The sequence below is a fragment of the Strigops habroptila genome, chromosome 1 (genome assembly GCF_004027225.2).
Source record: "Strigops habroptila isolate Jane chromosome 1, bStrHab1.2.pri, whole genome shotgun sequence".
In the NCBI taxonomy this organism is placed as follows: domain Eukaryota; kingdom Metazoa; phylum Chordata; class Aves; order Psittaciformes; family Psittacidae; genus Strigops; species Strigops habroptila.
In genome coordinates this window covers 53,095,748-53,115,403 of record NC_044277.2, presented here as the reverse complement: position 1 = coordinate 53,115,403, position 19,656 = coordinate 53,095,748, and the positions used below count along the sequence as shown (strand labels likewise).

Genomic DNA, 19,656 nt, shown 5'->3' with positions numbered 1-19,656 from the left:
TTCCAGAAACCCATAATGAGGGTTAAATGTAATTTTCGATATAAATATATATTGCTGTATATAGTCAGATTGTGTGACATTTCATCTAAGTAACTTCCTTTAAATATTTCAGTTTAAATGTGGAAATTATTTACAAGTTTTACTGCTGAATGTAATGCTGTGATTTTGATTTTTCTCTTGCTCATTACCTTATTTTTCATTTCTTTTGTTTACCTTGTTCTTTCATGTAGGCCTGTTACCATCTGAGAAATAAAAACATTGCTTCTGTTCAAGGATATAAGGCCTAGCTTATTCACTGTGCATCTTTACTGTATGAAGGTTTCAGAACCTTTCTGAATCCATGGGCAAAAAATTGAAACTCATTTGTGATAACATTAATAGAATCCAAGTGATTTGTTTTAAACAAACCAAGGTTTTCCATTACCTCATCAAAGCTTAACTGTTTGAAGATAGCATTAACTAATACCATCCCATTCCACGGTTTAAAGGATGCCTCAGCATTTTAAAGAGAAGTTCAGTATTTTTTTGTCCAGTGGTACTGTTCCTGTAAATTCAATTACTTACCTGCTGGGCTTTTTGTACTCCCTCCTGTAACTATCAGTTCCAAATCAGTTTAGACTTAACTGCCTTTTTTTTCCTAAAAAATGTAACCTAGTAATTTGATACATCCACTTCAAGATTTTTCCTTACATTTTCTTCTCCTGGTGATGTTTTCTTTAGTTCTTGTATACTTCTCATCATGCCCAAAATATCACAGACTAACATCAAATAAATTGCCTGACACCTTTTCATCTCGCTTCTTCTCTGTTTTCACCTCTCCTTGTTATGAATTTTTAAATGACTGACTGGCTGTTCATAGGTCTTTGGGCAGGTGAGAATAGAACTTTTCAAAAAAATAAGAAAATATTTTGTTTCACTTAGTGGTCAGAAGTGGAAATTATTATTTGTTTGAGACGGACAGTGAAGAGGAAGAGGAAGAGGAGAAAAAAGAAGAGGAGGAGCCTCGAAAAAAATCTGCATTTCAGGTACTTTATGGTAATTTGCTTTCTAGTTGACATCTGGAAAAAAATGTAAGCTTCTCGTAACATTGGCACATATGTTAAAGCAGCCAGTACATCTAATGTAGACCTGAAAAGTACTGGAAATGAAATTTCTTGCCAATTTAAAATGCAAGTTTGCCTGTTTTAAGCATTGCCAAATTCCTGCAGGAACTATAGTGAAATCATATCTTCATTCACTTGTGCCTGAGGAAATCAAAAGTACAAAACCAAAGGTTAAATATCTGAGCTTTCTTTTTTCTGTGTTGCAATAAAGACAAGTGAGGAAGCTGACTTGCCTCTGGCAGTGCTGTACGATGCTTCAGTGGTTTTCTGGTTTTGAGTAGATCTTACCTTTCCATGAAGAAATGATCCCCAAAATTAGCAATTTTTCATGGAAAAGAATACATACTTTAAAAAACTACAATTTTATTTTTGATCCCAGTGGGTTATAAAATGCTTAATGTTTAAAATAACAAGCTTCGACCACATCACTTTCTCTCCTTTCTTTTTCAGGATAGCGTTAACTAATATGTTTGCTTTTTAAGTGACAGACTGTGTTGAAGTAAGAGAATATTGTGATGTTAAAAAGATAGCTGAAGTTTCCTGAGTTCCTACATATTCCTACTGTCTTGATGTTAGACAGGACCAAGTATTGAATCTCCTGGCTTCAATTAAGAACTTGGGTAAAGACGTTAGTGAAATGCCCATGCATATAAGGTTGTTTTAATCTTCGGTAAGATTAAAGCTTTGCTCATTGAATAATTCTCAAAATACCGCAGAATTTTTTCAGGTCTGTAACTTTAAAAGCTTAAGCAAACAGGTAGTTTTTTGCAGATGAGTATTCCTATCCAGATGCAAGCTCGTGTCGCTGCAGAACTGGTGCATTACTGAAAGCCCAGCCCAAGCAAGAGCACAAAATTGCATCCATGCTCTTCTCTGCATTGTTGCAATAGCTTTCAAACAAAGCTTCCCAGATGACATTACTGAATCACAAGAAGAAATATTTTATTAAATCCATTGATACATTGTGCTTTTAGTTTATATACTTACATTACGTTACCAACTGATCGCATATGTTAAACTGCCTGCATGGTAGTGAAATGGAAATATTTTTTCCCTGACTTTAAAAAAAGTAAAACAAATCTGGATGAAAAATAATGTGATAAGTAAGTTTTATTTTCTACTATTTACCCTAATTTTTTAATATATATTTTTTGCATTTAACTCACCTTGGACCGTAAAAAGGCTCATGAATTTCTAAGTCATTTTTTTTCTGGTTTTCAAGAAGGTATAGAGGAAAGTTTGCATTCTCGTTTCTCATGATTTTTTAAAAGAATTGGTGACAACATTTTGTTCAGAGGTGCTGGTGCCAAGCACTGAGATTTAAAAGACCTCTAAACTTGAGGTCAGAAGCTAATAAGATTCTTTCATTTACTTTGGGTTTTGGGGTTTTTGTTCATTTGGTCTTATTTTTTAAATCTTGGGCCTTAAAATACCAATCTGAGGACGGGGGATCTGGTCTTTATTTCAAAATCCTGGCCAATCATTCTGTATAGTGGCCAGTTCTGCAATATGTGCAACATGAAGAAGTTGAATGGCTTTAAATAGGAGGAGAGTTATATAGAACAGAAAATCAATTTTGTTTATGAAAAGCTTGTTCATCCTTTGATCATCACACCTTATTCACCTTCAATCACCATGTACATGGTCTTAATAAAAATATTAGCAAAGTGAACTTGTTTGTTGTGGAACCCACCAAAGAATTACTTTTAAGTGTTGATTTTTCTTTTAGTTTAAATTGTGTGCAATACTCACTTCAAGAGTTAACTTGGAGATTTGATTTGTTAGAGAATGCAGGCAGTTAAGAATCATCTCATCGAAATTTTATTGTGAACATCACAAAGAATCTTTTATCGTATCAGAGTCTATGAATGTAGATTCATTCTTAATAATCTAGATACAGTCATTTAGTATATACTTTTTATTAACATTTTCTTGTTCCCTACTAATTGCTATTGCTTTGTCCTTTTTTATAGAGAGCTATTGGGAAATTTGCTTCAGCCATTTTAGCCTTGCCAAAGTCTATCATTAAACTGCCAAAAACTATTCTGCAATACTTAATCAAAGCAGCAAAGGTACTTGACATTTTGCAAATGCTCAGCATGTGACCCATCCCATACTTCCTGATGCAGTGTATACCTTTGTCCTGGTCTGCATTTTTCCTCTTATACGAAAGATAAAAAAAAATAATGACAGCCAAAGATTCATTCATAGTAAATACAATACATGTGATAATTTTGGAGTGGCCAAGCCACAGGAGAAGAGGTCTATGTTTTTTGAACTGCAACCCCAGAGAGAAAATGCAGACCCAAATTCTTGTTTTCTTCTGATACTGCTATACACGATAGTCACATCAAGTTGCATGTATCTTAGGGACACCATGGTAATTGATCTCAGAAAGCTGGTAAAAGGTTAGTAAAAAACACATTCTACTCCAAACTAATTTTTAGTTCTCTACTTCTATGGCCCCTATAATCATGAAAAAGATTTGCACATCTTCTTTCTTGTCCTCCTGGAATACATTTAGCATTTCCTACCTTTGAGCACTGTGTATCGTTTTACACTCCATATATATAACATGATATTTGTGAGGAGTGAGCATTACAGATTGAGTGTGCCAGCTCCAAAGCCTAAAAGATGCTGCATTTAAAGTTTGTCCAGTGGTAAAAATCTAAACTAATGCATATGTATGCACCAGCCACCTCTTAAAATATCCACTTTTTAGCATAGTTACACTAAATGTATTAATTCAATACACTTTCTTCATTCTAATCTTCTCTCTAAACCCTCTTCCAAGTCTGCCTTTTACCTCTAATTTCTTTATTCACGCTATGCCTGTGACTAGCATACAGTTTTTCAGCAGATGTTGGCAGTTTCTGACTTTCAGTAATTGATACAGTATTAGTTCACTTAACTACCACCATTCCCCCAGATCACCTTCATTAGAAAACACCTATTACAAAGCAAAGAGAAACCAGTGCGTCTGTTTTGAAGAAGTCAGACATAAATGTACAGACCTTGAGAGATTTGGAATTGGATCTCGTTATCAACAGTACCAAAATAATTTCCTCTGCATTGTTGTATATATTCACAAAACAGAAAGAAGTATTTTTTTCTTTAAATTAATTTGAAGTCAGTTTGTCAGTTTTTTTAAAAAGTTCTTTTAATATTCCAAAGCAATTTGTGTATGAAATTTAAAATATAGAAATAAATCAAAGAGAAATTTTACTGTTCTGTTCTATGAGGGACTGGTCCAGCTTCCCTGAGAAACACGTGTGGTGGTGTCATTGTCTGCATGTTTGTCTTGTGAATTAATAGAGCTGGTTTGTTACTGTGCTTTATTTTGTGCTCATGCCTGCATCTGTGTGTTTCCAGCCCTGTCTCTGTTACCAGCCTGTGTTGCTTAGACATAGAAGACAATGTAGTGCCAATTGAAGATGATTACCATTTTTCAGTTAAAACCATAAAAGGAGCAAAAGAGCATCTTTTGTCCTAAAGAGATGTGGAGAAGATAGTTACTTTGGTCTCTGTTTTTCACATTTTATGTCATATAGGAAAAAAAGATATGAGTGTTACTTCTTTTTTTTCTATAACCTTCCTTCGCAGCTTGAGCGGAACTATTCAAAAGTTACTTTGGGGTATTTATTTTTTTTTTTTACCTTTTTTTTTTTCATCCATTGCTATAGCATTTATGAATATTTAGGGCCAATTCTATGCTTCATGTAGTCATACAGGGCAACAGACTGTTGATCTGAGTGAGTGCTGTGAGCAGGATTTGGCCCCATAAAATAACCTTGATATATAGGTAAGTATTACTGTCTTCATTTTACAACTGGAAAACCAGTAGCAGAAGGATTCATAACTGACTTATCTGAAGCAACAAAGGGAGCCATTGTCAAAATGAGGATGAAATTTGAGGAATTCTTGGCTACCAGGTTTGGGATGGTGCATAGATAGCAAATCTAACTGTTCCGCTGGGATCTGCAGAGGGGTAAAAAAATACCTAAAGTGTGAAAAATATACAAGCACAAATACCTGTACTGAGATATCACTATGTCTTTTAATGCTTTAATTAGTTAATTGCAGCACTTTCTCTTAAAGTTTCCATTCCTCTGCATCTTGCCTGTAAAATTATTAAGTAGAAATATGGAATTAAATGGAGAGATTCAGGTGAAGTAGCCCATATACACAACAGGGTATTAATTCTCAAAGTTCAGAGCATGATTTTTTGTGGGTTCTAATGAAACTTGGTTCACCCGCAAGTGTTTTCACATTTGGTTTTATGCTTGCGAAAATAGCACGTGAAAAACTCAGCAGATCTGCAGCAGAGGTGTTTGGTTTGGGATTTAAAATATTTCCTTACTCCTGCAGATCTGAATGTGTTTACTCAAGCTATATAGTCCCGCTTGTGGCTTATTCTACAGCTTACTCTCAAAATATGAAGAACCTTGAAATAAATGAGTTTGTTCCTTCCAGTTTGTTTATCAGGCCTGGATTACTGACCCTAAAACAGCACTACGACAGAGGCGCAAAGAGAAAAAAACTTTTGGGAAGGAGAAGCGAAGGCGAAAAGGATCTGGGGATGGTAGGTAGACTTTTTCACTGTAAAAACATAGTGTTAACTAGACTGCCTGTTGTTCCTGGTAGTGAAAGGCAGCTAAGATTTAGAGGGTAAATGCTCTCAGTTCTGACTAGGAACTGGAAAAATGAGTTTATCTTTGGGTGGCTGTCTCTCCCTGCACCAGCCAAGGCCAGCCACAGCTATGTCCCTCTGTTCTACACAATGCTTATTGGGGGAGGTAAATCACAGAATCATAGAATGGTTTGGGTTGGAAGAGACCTTAAAGATCATCTAGTTCCACCACCCCCCCCCCCCCCCGCCTCGGGAAAGGACACCTTCCAGTAAACCAGGTTGCTCAAAGCTCCGTCCAACCTGGCCTTGAACACTTCCAGGGACAGGACATCCACAACTTTTCTGGGCAGCCTGTTCCACTGTCTCACCACCCTCGCAGTGAGACACTGGAGAAGAGGGAAATATATGTGCTTCCCATGGAGTTGCAAGACACATGCCCAGAACTTTTGCCAGATAGTAAGACTCAATGCATTGCAGAAAGCATCAGCTGTATGAAAACAGTTATGGAAGTAGAGTACTTGCAAGAGAAAGTGTCTGCTGCCACTGAAGCTGTAGCTGTAGTTACTAGCTATGAGATAGAAGGAGATAGAGGGAGAGTCATTTGTCTGTCCCTCAGTTCTGCCTGCAACTCTACAGCACACTAAGTGGTGTAACTGAGAAATTGTCTGGGTTTGCACCAGCAGATTATTTTGCTCAGCAGCCTATCTAGTAAGAAATGCAACTGCAAATTACAAGAGGGGTGATCATCCATGAACACCTTTGCTAACAGGGTTGTTCCCTCACTTGAGTCCTTTAGAAATAGAAATATGCTTTCTGTTACAGTGGTAGGTAATGGACCCATCACTACTGCTTAGTAAATGTAGCATGTTCTGGCTTGTATGGCATTTATACCCACACTTTTACAGTTTCACTGTTTCACTCATTGTTTTAAATAGGTGGTACTGATGCAGACTGTGAAGACAGTGAGGAGGAACCTGTCAAGAAGAAATCTGATGGACCAGGTATGAAGGCAGAAAGAGGGTTTCTCTGCTGTTACAATGCAGTTGTGACTGGTGGTGTGAGCAGCATATCACAGACAGCGTTGCAGTGATCCCAGGCTTGCATAAAAGCCATAAAATCCATTCTAACATGTGTAGTGAGGACTTCCTGACTACTTTCAGGTTTTCAATTGCCAGATTTACAAGTCCTGAGCATAGGAACTTCCACTCCTGGGCTATTAGCTATTGTACTCATTCTCTACACGCTTTAGTAAATACATCTGCAGGCTCAGACTTGATCGCTTGACGTATATTTTAACGTTATATAACAATTTACAGGTAAGCTTAGCTTCCAGTCCTGACTGCATACAGCCCTGTGTGAAAATCTCCATTCATTGTGAATGATTGAAATGTTATTATTAGCACAAAGACCTGTGTTTCCTCAATGCGTTTTAGCAAGGTTAATATGCTTTTGTCTGGTACTCACCCATGCAGCAGAGTGCAACAATCTCTAAAAAACTGGATTCTCCAAATCTTATACATTCTCATTCATAATCAGATGTAAGGATGATCTGCACAAGAGAAGAAATGCCAGCAGTTTGCAAGATCTTGCCCATATCAAAAATTTTCCTACAAAGAAGTGTAATAGATTGTAAATCTGTGCTTGGCTTTTTGTTTCTAACTGGAGTAAAAGAAGAAAACAGACTCTCCTCTTAAGTAAGTCTTCATCATGGCTTACATTGAGGGAGACTTTTTCTTCAAAAGCTATTTTTCTTCTCTATTTAAAATAGGTTCCCACAGTTCCAGTTAGAATTGTACCCTGAGGGAGCCACAGGGTGGAAGATGTTACAAGGATGTGGAAAATGTAATTTCTTTCTTGCAAGAGCAGTGGTCTCAAATAAATTAGTTGCATTCCTGTAGGGTTTTTTTGGTGGGGTTTAGAGGATTTTTTATTTGTTACTTACTGACAACTCAGTTACCTGTGTTAAAACACTGAAGTGGATCACTCAAACACATTTCTAGGGAAATATTGTTGCCGCTACACAGGAGTTAGGGAGAGAGAAGGAGGTTTGTAATTAATTTATGTTGGAAATAGTCAATTTGAGTGGTTTATATTTTTGTTGAAATACTTTGACCATTCCTAGGTAAAATTTATTAATGAAGATGGTTGGAAAAAATAGCTGGTAATTAGTATCATTACTAACCTCAGATCAAATACTTTCTCACATGCTCAGGTAGAGAGAAGCCTTCTCTGTGTTTGGCCCTTTGAGTTAGAATAACACTCCTCAAAAAATAAATATTAGTTTCCCTTTTTGAAGATGTTTAGATGCAATCGATCCCCAAAAGATTATTTTTAAAAGTTTTGAGAACAGCAAAGCTGCCAGAATAGCTACAGCATCATTAAAAATGTATGCCGCATCACCTCCATCCCAGAGAGAAAAATAACCTTTCCAATTAGACTGGAAGTGCTTGGCAAAGCACTGTAGTGAGACTATGGCATGCCAGTGCTGGTCAATAATAAACATAATTTTAATGCGAAAGCCGTGATTCTCCTAAGTCAGTAGTAGAAATTATATATCATAGAATCATAGAATCATAGAATAGTTAGGGTTGGAAAGGACCTTAAGATCATCTAGTTCCAAACCCCCTGCCATGGGCAGGGACGTCACACACTAAACCATGTCACCCAAAACAGAGAGGAAGAGTGTGGGTTGACAGAGAACATTCATGTGTTGTATATTTTTGTGTATGAGTGATACTTTTCTTTTAACCTATTCATAATATTATCTGGAATTTGAAGGGAATGAATGGTTCTTGAAGTAGAAACAGCCTTACATTTAATTTCCGATGGCAAGATTTCCTTTAGCTTCAAGATCTGCATGTTGAAATATGAGCAAATAAATAGATAAGTCATAAAATATCTTTAAATCTAAATGACCTAGAAAATAACTCAAAAAAGGGCAAAATATTATAGAAATAATTATATGACCAAGTGAAGGGGGCTAAATGCTCCAGACCAGACCAGTTCCATGGCATCGCTCAGGTAAATGGTACATACTGCTATTTAAGCATCCACTTCACAGGATTGTACCACTAATGGGTTTTTTCCTTAGTTTCTCTCTACACGTATGTGCATACAACCCTGCCTGCACACCCAGAGACACATGCATGTTCCTCCATAGGAAATCTTTTGCTTTATTATAGCTTCACCTTTGAATTCTTTCTAAGGAGCGAATGTGCGCGCCACAAAGTTTTGCATGCCATCTTGTGGTACAGCTAAGAAGTGAGGTTGTTGAAAGCATCATGCTTTTAGCACATTGGTTGGTTGGCTCCTTAGTACCTGCTTCAAACATTTTGTCCCTGCATGTAAAGTAGGGACAATTTTCTGTTATTTCTTAGTCTGGTTACTCTGAAATCGATCTTTATAGCAAGTGCTCTGGGATTTGCAACCCAACAGGGACAACTAGCTCTGGAACTGGCTAGTTGGAAAGAATTTTTTTAGCATTTGTGCAACACTATGCAAGAACTGTAGTGTGGTGTGCATGTTTGTGAGTAAAAGAAAAATATACTGAAAGTGCTGATTTAGGGCTGAGAAATGCAGTTGCTAACGCTAAGGGAACTACTGAAGTAAGAAATTAACTTGGGACAGCTGCGTGGAGCAAAATAAAGCTACTATTGTTGGTATAAACCCATAAGGCCCACTCGTGGGAAAGTGTACTGTTCTGGCAAAATGGTGCAATAATTATGTTTGATAAATGATTTATAGGATTTGTTCTAGTTGGGCTAGTTGATCTGAGATCACTGATGACACAGTGTAGCCTATTTAAAAAAAGAGAGGAAACAGTAAATACAGGAAACTGCTTTGGAAACAGTAAATACAGAGTGACGTGTTTAGGTGGTTGGAAAGCTGGGAGAGATTCAAAGACTGTTTAGGCAGGTTAGACTTTAAAACTCAGCAGGGTTCAAGCACAAAAGACAAACTCTGTGCAGAGAGAAACATGCACAAGTAAATAGACGGGTACAGACAGGTTCAGCTCAACATCCTGGCTGAGCAGCTATTGAGATCAGAGGAGCTGGGGATGTTGAATAGCTTTCAGAAGATGTCCAAATCTTTGGGATTCATTTTGCAGACCTCTGCGTAGAGTGTCTGTGAAATTAGGGACTGTTTATATGAGTAGCAATCGCAGGACCAGGGAGTTACAGGATGGAAAAGGGATTCCAGATGATAAGGCATACAGGCAGGAAAATGGCCTAGATAGCCAAAAGGCTTCCAGCTGTCTTCAGAGATTCCTTGCTATGTCAGGGTCTTGCAGCCTGGATTGTTATTGTATAATAAAGGAAAAATTAATCTAACTCCAAGCAGAAATACAATGAAAGCTATTTGAGTTCATTAACTCTCTTTTGCTTTTCCTCTCCCTTAGATAACATCATCAAAAGAATATTTAATATCTTGAAGTTCACTTGGGTCCTTTTCCTGGCAACATTAGACAGTTTTACAGCTTGGCTTAATTCCATCTCAAGAGAACACATTGATATCTCCACTGTGCTAAGAATCGAGCGCTGTATGCTGACCAGGGAGATTAAGAAGGTAATGCCTTTGGTCTTTTTTGCCTTCTAACGCCATTTCTAGCTCAGTGACAAATGAAAAGTTGTCTTTTCAGATCATTGTGTTAATGAGAAAAATTACAAAAATCTCACTTATATGTGCATTTAAAAAATAGGTCTGGACTCTTTTACTGCTTGCTGTTTTATAACAATAAATAAGAAGCAACACATCTTATATACAAACAAATCTAATGAAAAACCTGAGTTTCAGATTTTGTTCTTAAGATATTTTATTTTGACAAAACTTCAGATTTTGAAAATTTTACGTGAAGGACAGTGCAGAGGACAAGAGTTGAAATCGTAATAACTAGTAATATTAGTAAAGGAAATACAGGCAGTATTTTAGAGTAGTTTTATTATTTTAGCTGGGAAAAGTCCTTGCATAAGGCTTCATTATAAGTCAGAAAAATGACTGTTCAAGAATAGCAGTCTTCTCAGTATATTTTCTGAAGTCAATGCAACTGCTAGTGGAATGAGTGGATGAGTTGGCTATAAAATTCTGAGTTTTATTCTTATGACACATCCTCAGAATTTTGATTGCATTATCATAGTCAGAAAGACTTGATTCTGTGTCCAGATCTGGGCTGACAGTTAAAAAAACTATCCTTTCATGAACTTGCTTGATTTTGAAGGCACAGAGAAAGAGTAAAGGTCTTCAGCATATTTTTCATGTATTTTCATTTCCAACTGTATCCATACTTCATTAATAGATTTGGGGACACTAATGAAAATCTAAATTTTTTTTTTAACATCACCTGTTTCTTTTTTTTTTTCTGTTTAAAATATCTGCTACTGACCACTACTAAGATGTATGATTGTTCTTAGAGTCAGTGAAGCTACGTAAAAGAGATATCTCAAAAGCTGTTGGAGTACAGGTTGTGTCATTGTCCCAGCTCACATCTCATTTTCATAATGAATGACCTGCAGTTCACCCAGCAGAGTTTTGTTGGCTATATATTGCCTGAAACCACTTGTATTGCTCCAGTTTTACTTGAAAACCCAATACTGTGCCATGGTAATTTAAGTCAGAGTCTGACTTGCACTCTGAAAAGAAACTGTGAGTGGGAGGTTATTTACTATGAAGCTGTTTGCATAGTCCTTGATCTGTTCCTTGCCAAATGACAGGAGAAATCAGTTCCTCGAAGAATACACCTCCCCCCGTCACGTTTCTCTACCTCTACCTCTACTCTCTTCCACAGGGAAACGTTCCAACGCGAGAAAGCATCCATTTGTATTACCAGAACCATATGATGAAACTTTCTAAGGAGTCAGGACTGGATTCAATTGATAAAAATCCTGGTCAAGCTTCTGGTTTGCAAGCATCTGAAAGAATGGATAGTTTAGATTCAGCAGCTTCTCGTGACAGTATCTCCAGGTATTGATTTAATTTTATTTTGTGAAAGATAGAGGGATCATGCAGTAGATGTAATTTTAGATAATGTCTAAATGAACTTTCTAATCAATGTTGAATCCTCTCTTTGATTTATCCATGCCATTCTAAAAGTGAAAAGTCTGCTATGTGTTACTATTCCTTTATAGTGTTGGACTCAGTTGTTGGTTTAGCTCCTTGTCCACTGTATGACTACCCCACTGCTTTCCGTTTCCCCTAGAATTATCACTAATAGAGGTTCTGACCTTGTGAAAAATAAGAGCCTGCTGTGGATGCTTATGGGATAGTGTTCTAGGAATTCAGGCTTGGAGTTCGGGGAACAATAATTCATTGCAAATATTTTGTCTCTGTAAAATAAATTTTTGTCTGTTGCCCACAAATCAGAAAAGGGTTTGCACTGAGAGAGAATCTGGATTTGAGAGAACGAAATCCCCCTCTTCTATACACAGGCCAAAGATCATCTAAAAAGCCTGATTTCCTAACTGCAGTGCTTGCAGTCCAGCAGAGCTACACAGTTTGTGTATCAAATACCCATACTAGTTCAGGAGAACCACCTTCCTCATTCTTTTCTGAAGATGGATGCCATCAAGTCCCTTGCCAAAACTACTGCATGCTCCTGCTGCTCCTGAACGCAGAGGCACACACATTCACTTCCTTGTCTTACAGAGACAGCCTGTTCCACCATGTCCTTTGTGCTCTTGACTTTTAAGTGACTGCAAAAGTTCTCCAACATGACAGGGAGAAGGGAGGGCTTTGGAAATCCAGCTGTTTTATAATCCGTTGCATTCTGCTGTCTCCTGTTTTCTGAAGAGTGGCAATATCATGTTATGTTTGATACTCCCAGCAAACTTGGTAGCTTCTGTGTACAGTAAATTATGCTTAGCTTTTACTAATGACGTATGGTTAGATGCTAGCTGACTAAAAATAATGAGGGCTTGTCTTCCTTTCTGATGTTGTTGAAAAGCAAGTGTAAGAGTGTGCGTATGCGTACTATGCTTCAACAAAATATGCACAAATTGCTCCTCAGGGTGAGCAGTGGCCTTTGAGAGGTTCGCTCCAGTAAAAACAGCAAATCTGAGCAAACCTTTCTGGTGGCTAGCTACCCAGCTAAGCAACACCTTTGTGTTTTGTCTCAAAGTTTTACAGGAGTCAGATGACGTGAGAAAAATGTATAGCCAAATTCTATTACCAGCTCACTTGGAGCCACTTGGATATCTACAGGCCAGAATTTAACTCCACAAAGTTCAATCTCACCTAAAGAAAGAATAGTAATATCAGTTCTGCTTTCATTAAATAGTTTTTGGTCACATTGTTTACTGTAGATAGAAGTTGTTAGTATTATACAACCATGTTAGCAAGAACCTGAACTAGAAGCAAAGGGAAGCCAATTCCAAAATGAATTATAAAAAAGACAGACAAATATTGTCATTTTCATGTGTAAATTCTGCCTCTTCGATGAGATGGAATCCAGTGTTGAGCTCCACTTGTGTCTTTTTTATTTTTCAGAATAATTACCCATTTGTTACACTGCTTTGAGCGTACTTATAAATTTAAAATCTCTATTCAAACTCAGATTCAAATTTAATGATTCTGTGGAGCTGCTTTGCAACAGAAAAAGTTAAATCTTTCACATGTGTTACTGTCATCTCCATTTCCCCAGAAGATGTCACAGGACCTACCAACAAAGAATAGCAAGGCAGTATTATGACTGATTTATCTAATCTCAGATTAACTTTCTGGTAATGAACAATCAAATATTCTTGCACTGAGAGTATTTACAAATTATGCACATCTGCTATAATAATAATGACCTGTAATTAGAGGAAGCAAAAATGAGTCTGCTGATTGAATGATAACGCCATCTGTTGGGGCACCCTTGCATGTCTCTTCCTGGGATTACAAAAGTGCTTATGAGTTTTTTTAGAAATTTGAAATGTTTTAAACTTCATGTGATTTTATGGATTTTTTTTTTTTAATTGCCTCCAGAGAAGGGGGCATTTTACATTTCAAAGTAATGATTGCCAGTAGATGCAAAAAGCAGCTGATTAAGTCTAATGAATCCATGTGATCATGGAATCTGGGATTGCAACGGAAAACTTTGGGAAAGGACAGAGGCTTTCTAACCAGCATTCTGGTTATCCTTTTTTGGTTGCCATACACAAAATTCTGTAGTAGACATTAGGTCCATGAGTAAGATGAGCATGTCTGGAAGTACACAGGGCTGCAGAAGCACAGAAGCTATACTATTAAAATAATATATATTCCTCAGTACTCAGGACAGCAATTACTGTAGGTATCTGCTCAGTGCTCTGAACACTAATTTTCAGAGAGATCAACCCTTCTGATCATCTTCAGGAACTGTAAATTTCTTGTGAAATTCAGGGCTGATCCTGGTAAGTCCTATCCAGGGATGTTATTCTTAGCCTAGATAAAGCTCTAAAAGGAGTTTTGCAGTGTATCCTTTGTGGGATTTTCTCTTTTAGTAGGGCTGGCTATCATTTATTCTCAGTCATTTTTCTATGCAGTAGCTAGAGGTGTAATGAGGCATTCATAATGTAATTTTTTTGTTTCTCTTTATATGTCAATCTTCGCATGTATCCTAAATGCACAGTGCAAAGTTCATGTGGGCCAGAAGGAGAAGAGACTGGTGTTGGTCCTTAACAATCTCTTTAAGGAGCACCACCAGAAGGGGTCAGGAGCTAGCACGGTAGAATGTTTGCTGCTGTTTGTTTCCATTTGACTCATGAACTACTTACTAGGTTAAACATCTTATGAATGTCAATAACATGGTCGGGAACTTACTAAAACTGGTTGGCTGCCTTTATGAGAGATTGCCTATGATTATGAAATAGCAGCAAGACACAAGTCATAAGTCAGATTTCAGGATATCCAAGGTTTTGTATCCACTTCAGTTTGTATCAGTTTTTGTCCCTCACAATGACATATTCATCTCCCAACTCTACGTGGGAGCTGTAGGCTTTTGTAGGAGCTGCAGGAGAGATCCCCTGATCGTCCTGTAAGAGTAAACAAGGTGTTTACAGATACTACTTTTCAGCTGTGCCTCCTTCACCAGATGGGAGAATAGGGGTTGAGGCAGGGAGTATCAGAAGAGTAATGTTTGCTCTGGGAAGCAGGGGAAAATATGAAAGGAAAGTTCCGGTTTGGGGCTAGATCTTGGTCTGATTTAGGAACATGAATGATTTGAACTATTTGGGATTTTTGCCTGCAGATGTGGGGAGTGTAGTAATTAATAAAGGTAATGCCAGTCAGTAACTACCCCATGAACAGAAAGAAAAAAAAAAAGGCCAGAAAATTTGTAAGTCACCGCTTAAATAAACTCTCTGGGAAGGGTAAATTTGTTTAGCAAAAAGGAAGTCATAAAGTAAGAAATTTCCCGCTCACTGGGGATAAAAACATCTTTGCTATATATATCCCCATTTGGAATGGATACCTGATCAACTTTATATAAAATGCTTGAACTTGAGCTTTTAATGAACAGTCAATTTAAAATACCTAGTGCTTGAATGATTTCAAGAAGCTAATGTTTTTCAAGGTCTCCAAGGACACAAATTTGAAAAGTCACTCAGGAAGATAAACTTGGATTAAATTTATGTGATAGTCAATGACTGAGTCAACATCAGCTTTGCTAAGTTTAAATCTCTCCACTTTATTGGTGTCCGCATTTCCTCCATGTTTGGAAGCATGTTCCTAAAATACATAAATATACAGATGGTGCTACAGGTGTCATCTCATACACATCTCCTGACATTCAAGGATACAGAGCAGCTGCTCAGTCAATAATTCTTCTGATGATTCATTCATCCTTCATTTAAAACAGCTTTAAGCCGAATTATTGCTGGGACTCCATGTGGGCAAATGTTTTTATCCAATGGGGTTAATAGATGTTTTTCCTTTGATTTTTCTGGGACCCGGGTCAGAATTCACATGTTTTGGAGGGAAACTGGCATATGTTTCGTTCAGTGAAAATACATGAACAGGCATGTGCTACTTCGATTTCAACAGCTGTTCTGCTTAAAGGCCCTTGGAAGGTTCACTTTGAACTATGTCTGCATTTAAAATACTTTAACACCTTGGTAAGAGGTGTTGCTCTTGAAAAGAGTAAACTCAGCCCTAGAGAGGTAAAATAACATGTGGATAACATCGTAGCACACAGACAGAAAGGTAATTTGCAAAAATAGGTTGTCTACTTGCTGCCATCTCCCTGTATTTTAGCACCAAAACCTCACTGATAGTACAGCCTGGCTATACTCCATAGGTGTATGTGCAAGGGAAACCTGCTCCCTCATGACACCCTGGAGTCAGTAACATGGAGCTCTAACCGATTTCTGTGCTTCTGAATCAGGCCTCTACGATGGATCTCCTGTTCCTATAGGAAGCAGCATTTGCTGCTTCATCAAAACCCTGCACATGCAGACAGCCCTCCAGGTTTTGTCTGGACGATGCTTGTATGCCTTTGCATGCACAAAGAAATAATGAAGTGGCATGTAAAGAGTCTTGGCCAAATGAATTGGCAGGATAGAGGTGCCCTGCCATTAATACTGTTTTTAAGGAAAGTATTTCACATTACGTTTGGTATCTTGGTGATGCTTTTCTTCTATTCACAGACTAAAGTATGCTTTTAGCCTCATCCCATTCTGTCAAAAAAGACCATCAGTGAGTGTAAGCTTCTTCACATATTTTTCTGCTTTCCTACCCATTTTCCTTAAGGCAACAATTGTAAAATGTCACTTCATGCCAGCAGATTTTTTTTTCTCACTTTAAGCTAGCTAGACCAAAGTAACATAGAAAACAACATTGCACTTCCCTTATGACCTCTTTCCCAATTCTCTGTGCCTCTGGACAAACATAATGCTTGCCAAGGGAGCAAATCCCCTGCTGCCACTGCTCAAGTTTAACACAGATGGACTCAAAAGAAGAAAAGTAGAGCATAAATCTTGCATTTTGGGTTCTTTCTTTTCTCATTCTGTCTGAGAGACTCGGGCAGGTCACTGCATGTGTTAAAACGCCAGGTCCCTCAACTTATTTCATAGACATCTGCATTTTACAGGAGAAATAATTCTTCTACCTACCATATGTCATTAGTGTATTTGCTTCTTTCCTGTTGCTATGTTATAAGCTTGTATTTAATTATGTACTTTCTCATAACTCATCTAGTTCTTCTTTTCTCCAATAACACATAAATGTATCAATGTATGGTGTATGTCTCTTGTGTCCTGTTGTATTTGATAAGTGAAAGGAGATAAGGGTTTATTATATCTGTTCTTTCTTTCTTTTGAGATGTGCATGTTACCAATTTTGAAATAGTTTTTAAGCTGTGATTGAAATAAATGAAATCTTCTGGAAAGAATCATCGGGGCTTACTACTAAATATCAAAATAAAAGCCATCCCATGCAGAGCAGGTTATATTTGGCATGCATCTACTGGCTAAGTAACATATCCGATTTGGCTCTTTGATTCGGAAAGAGGATTAGCCAATGTCTGACAGCTATTTTCTATTTATGGAATATGAGCTTATTCAGTTTTAAAGGCTCTTTTAGGAAATTGGCTTGTACCTGTGTAAAAAAGTTCAGCATGGTGTATTATTAGTAAAATAGAATTTGTACAGAGGAGGTCACTTCGCAAAACATTTTTGTGGAATTTGGAAATTTTAGGGAAAAATAAAACCCTCATATATGCAAGTTGGTGCCCTGGAAAGCATGTAGAGCATCGTGTTGATTTCTTCTCTCTTTGAATAGTGAATAGGTAGCTGTTAGCCTTCTATAGCCCCTATATGAATATGACCTTGAGCAATCTGTGCATAGAAACATGTTTACATGGTGACTCTAAACAAATCCTTATCTTCTCTCTGAACCTTTTTCCTCCATGTCAATGTTTTGCTGCATGGCAAGCATATTTGTTTAATGAACCATGTGTACAGTAATATCATTTTGTATTTAACACTGTCTTTATAACTGTTTGCGCTGCTAGCTGCTACACTGAAGCAACCATGCTGTTCTCAAGGCAGTCAACCCTTGATGATTTAGATGGACCAGACACTATTCCTAAAACAAGTGAGCGCGCTCGACCTAGGCTTCGTAAAATGCAGAGCATGGATATGTCCTCCTCATCAGCTGACAGTGGCAGTATAGTGTCAAGGTGCTTAACTCATGCATGCTTTGTTCGCTCATTTACCCTTACCATTATACTTACTGCAGTGTACATAAATACGCATTCGCAGATATGTGGTGTTCAGAGTGGTTTGCATGGTTAATGGAAGCTTTACTCCCTTCTGTGTTGTGGCACAATTCTGAGGTTCAAAGTCAGGGTCACAATTTAAGACTCATTTGCTGTTTCACTTCTTATTCCTTTTTTTGTTTTGTTTTTCATCCTTACTTCATGTATTTTTAAAAGTTGTTCCATTACATTACATTGGCTGTCTGAAACCAGGCTAAAGTCTGTATTTATTCAGCTAACGAAAAGGAATCTGATTTTCAGTTACCAAGCTGATGGTTGTTCACTTTAAAATTGGAAGCTGGAAGTGAAGTTTCTCAGCTAATCAGTTATCCTAAATACGGACTTAGATGTCTAATTTTAGAAACTAAGATAGGCGAACACTGGCCCTGCTCTTTCAATTTTTAGTTTTCCCCATATTGGAAAGGTTACTAAATATGTTTTGATTATTTACTATTGATTTACAGTCTGTAAGGTGTTGGAATTAAGAAAGGGAAAGTAGCTATGAAAAGATAGTGAATAATATTAATATTCAGTGCAAGAGAAAATTGTTCAGAGCCATTCACTCACTTTTTAGCAGGTAAAACCCAGGGTTTTATATGACATTTGGAAACAGTGTTTCAATTACCGTTATAAATATTATGACATTTCATGGCACATTATATCATTCTTTTTTAATGGTTAAAGTGTTTTACAAATTTTTGGTGTGGATCAGCTTTGAAATGTAGGGATTTTAAGGTTTTGTGCATTTTAACCAGGATGAGTGCTACCGTGAATCATCAAAACACAGATCTTAATAGTGTTACATGTTCTAATTAAAAGCCTGATAGTAATAAAGTGATCAGTGTAGCCACAATAAGTTTGGATGCAGTGTAAAAGAAGAAGAGGTGGAACTTAATTTTCAATTTTGGCAGGAGATGGGAGGGCCAGTCAGGTTTACCAGTGCCAAATTTCTTTAAAAGTTGTACTTCAGACGAAAACATGGCCCCATTCATTTCATAAAAGCTATGTGAAATCTAGTTTTGTTTCTGTTGAGAGACATGCATCCAACAAAAAACGCTAAGTTGATGGCTGTTGTCTAACCTATGAAGAAAGACTGGACTTGAGACTGAAAAAAGAAAGAGTGTTGTTTGAGGAGAGAGGCACAAAAATGCTTGTGAGGAATGAAAAGGGTGAAAGCAAAGCCAAAAAAATATTTTTAAAATTATGGTATCCAGATTCCCATCTGGAGTCATCAAGCTGCATGAATTTACATCAGCTGAGACTGTTGCAGAGCACAGAGCATTAAGACAGTGATTATGGAATACATTCAGCTCTGGGACCTTTTGAAGCAAGTCCAGAGAAGGGTCACGAAGATAATCATACAGCTGGAACACCTCTCCTGTGAAGACAGGCTGAGAGAGTTGGGCTTGTTCAGCCTGGAGAAGAGAAGACTTAGGGGATGCCTTAGAGCAGCCTTCCAGTACCTAAACAGGGCCTACAAGAAAGCTGGAGAGAGACTTTTTACAAGGGCCTGTAGTGATAGGACAAGGGATAATGGCTTTAAATTGAAAGAGGGTAGATTTAGATTAAACACAAGGAAAAAGACCTTCACTGTGAGGGTGGTGAGGCACTGGCACAGGTTGTACAGAGAAGTTGTGGCTGCCCCATCCCTGGCAGTGTTCAGGGCCAGGTTGGATGGGGCCTTGAGCAACCTGATCTAGTGGAAGGTGTCCCTG

At 37.6% G+C, this 19,656-nt stretch overlaps 1 protein-coding gene across 16 annotated transcripts in view; it reads left to right on the top strand.

The window, feature by feature from the left end:
- The window catches only part of PIEZO2 (piezo type mechanosensitive ion channel component 2), a 321,453-nt gene that overhangs the window by 278,881 nt on the left and 22,916 nt on the right, over positions 1-19,656 (top strand). For 10 of the 16 annotated variants that reach the window (XR_003993421.1, XM_030498994.1, XM_030499011.1 and 7 more), the window contains 7 exons: positions 922-1,025; positions 3,077-3,175; positions 5,577-5,685; positions 6,669-6,734; positions 10,133-10,299; positions 11,516-11,691; positions 17,696-17,863. Coding sequence is in view for 15 of the 16 variants with exons in the window: in XM_030498994.1 (XP_030354854.1) it covers positions 922-1,025; positions 3,077-3,175; positions 5,577-5,685; positions 6,669-6,734; positions 10,133-10,299; positions 11,516-11,691; positions 17,696-17,863 (889 nt within the window). In the remaining variant the exon portion in view is untranslated. The remainder of the gene's footprint in view (positions 1-921; positions 1,026-3,076; positions 3,176-5,576; positions 5,686-6,668; positions 6,735-10,132; positions 10,300-11,515; positions 11,692-17,695; positions 17,864-19,656) is intronic. The other 6 variants (XM_030499054.1, XM_030499038.1, XM_030499064.1 and 3 more) reach the window with 3 other exon arrangements.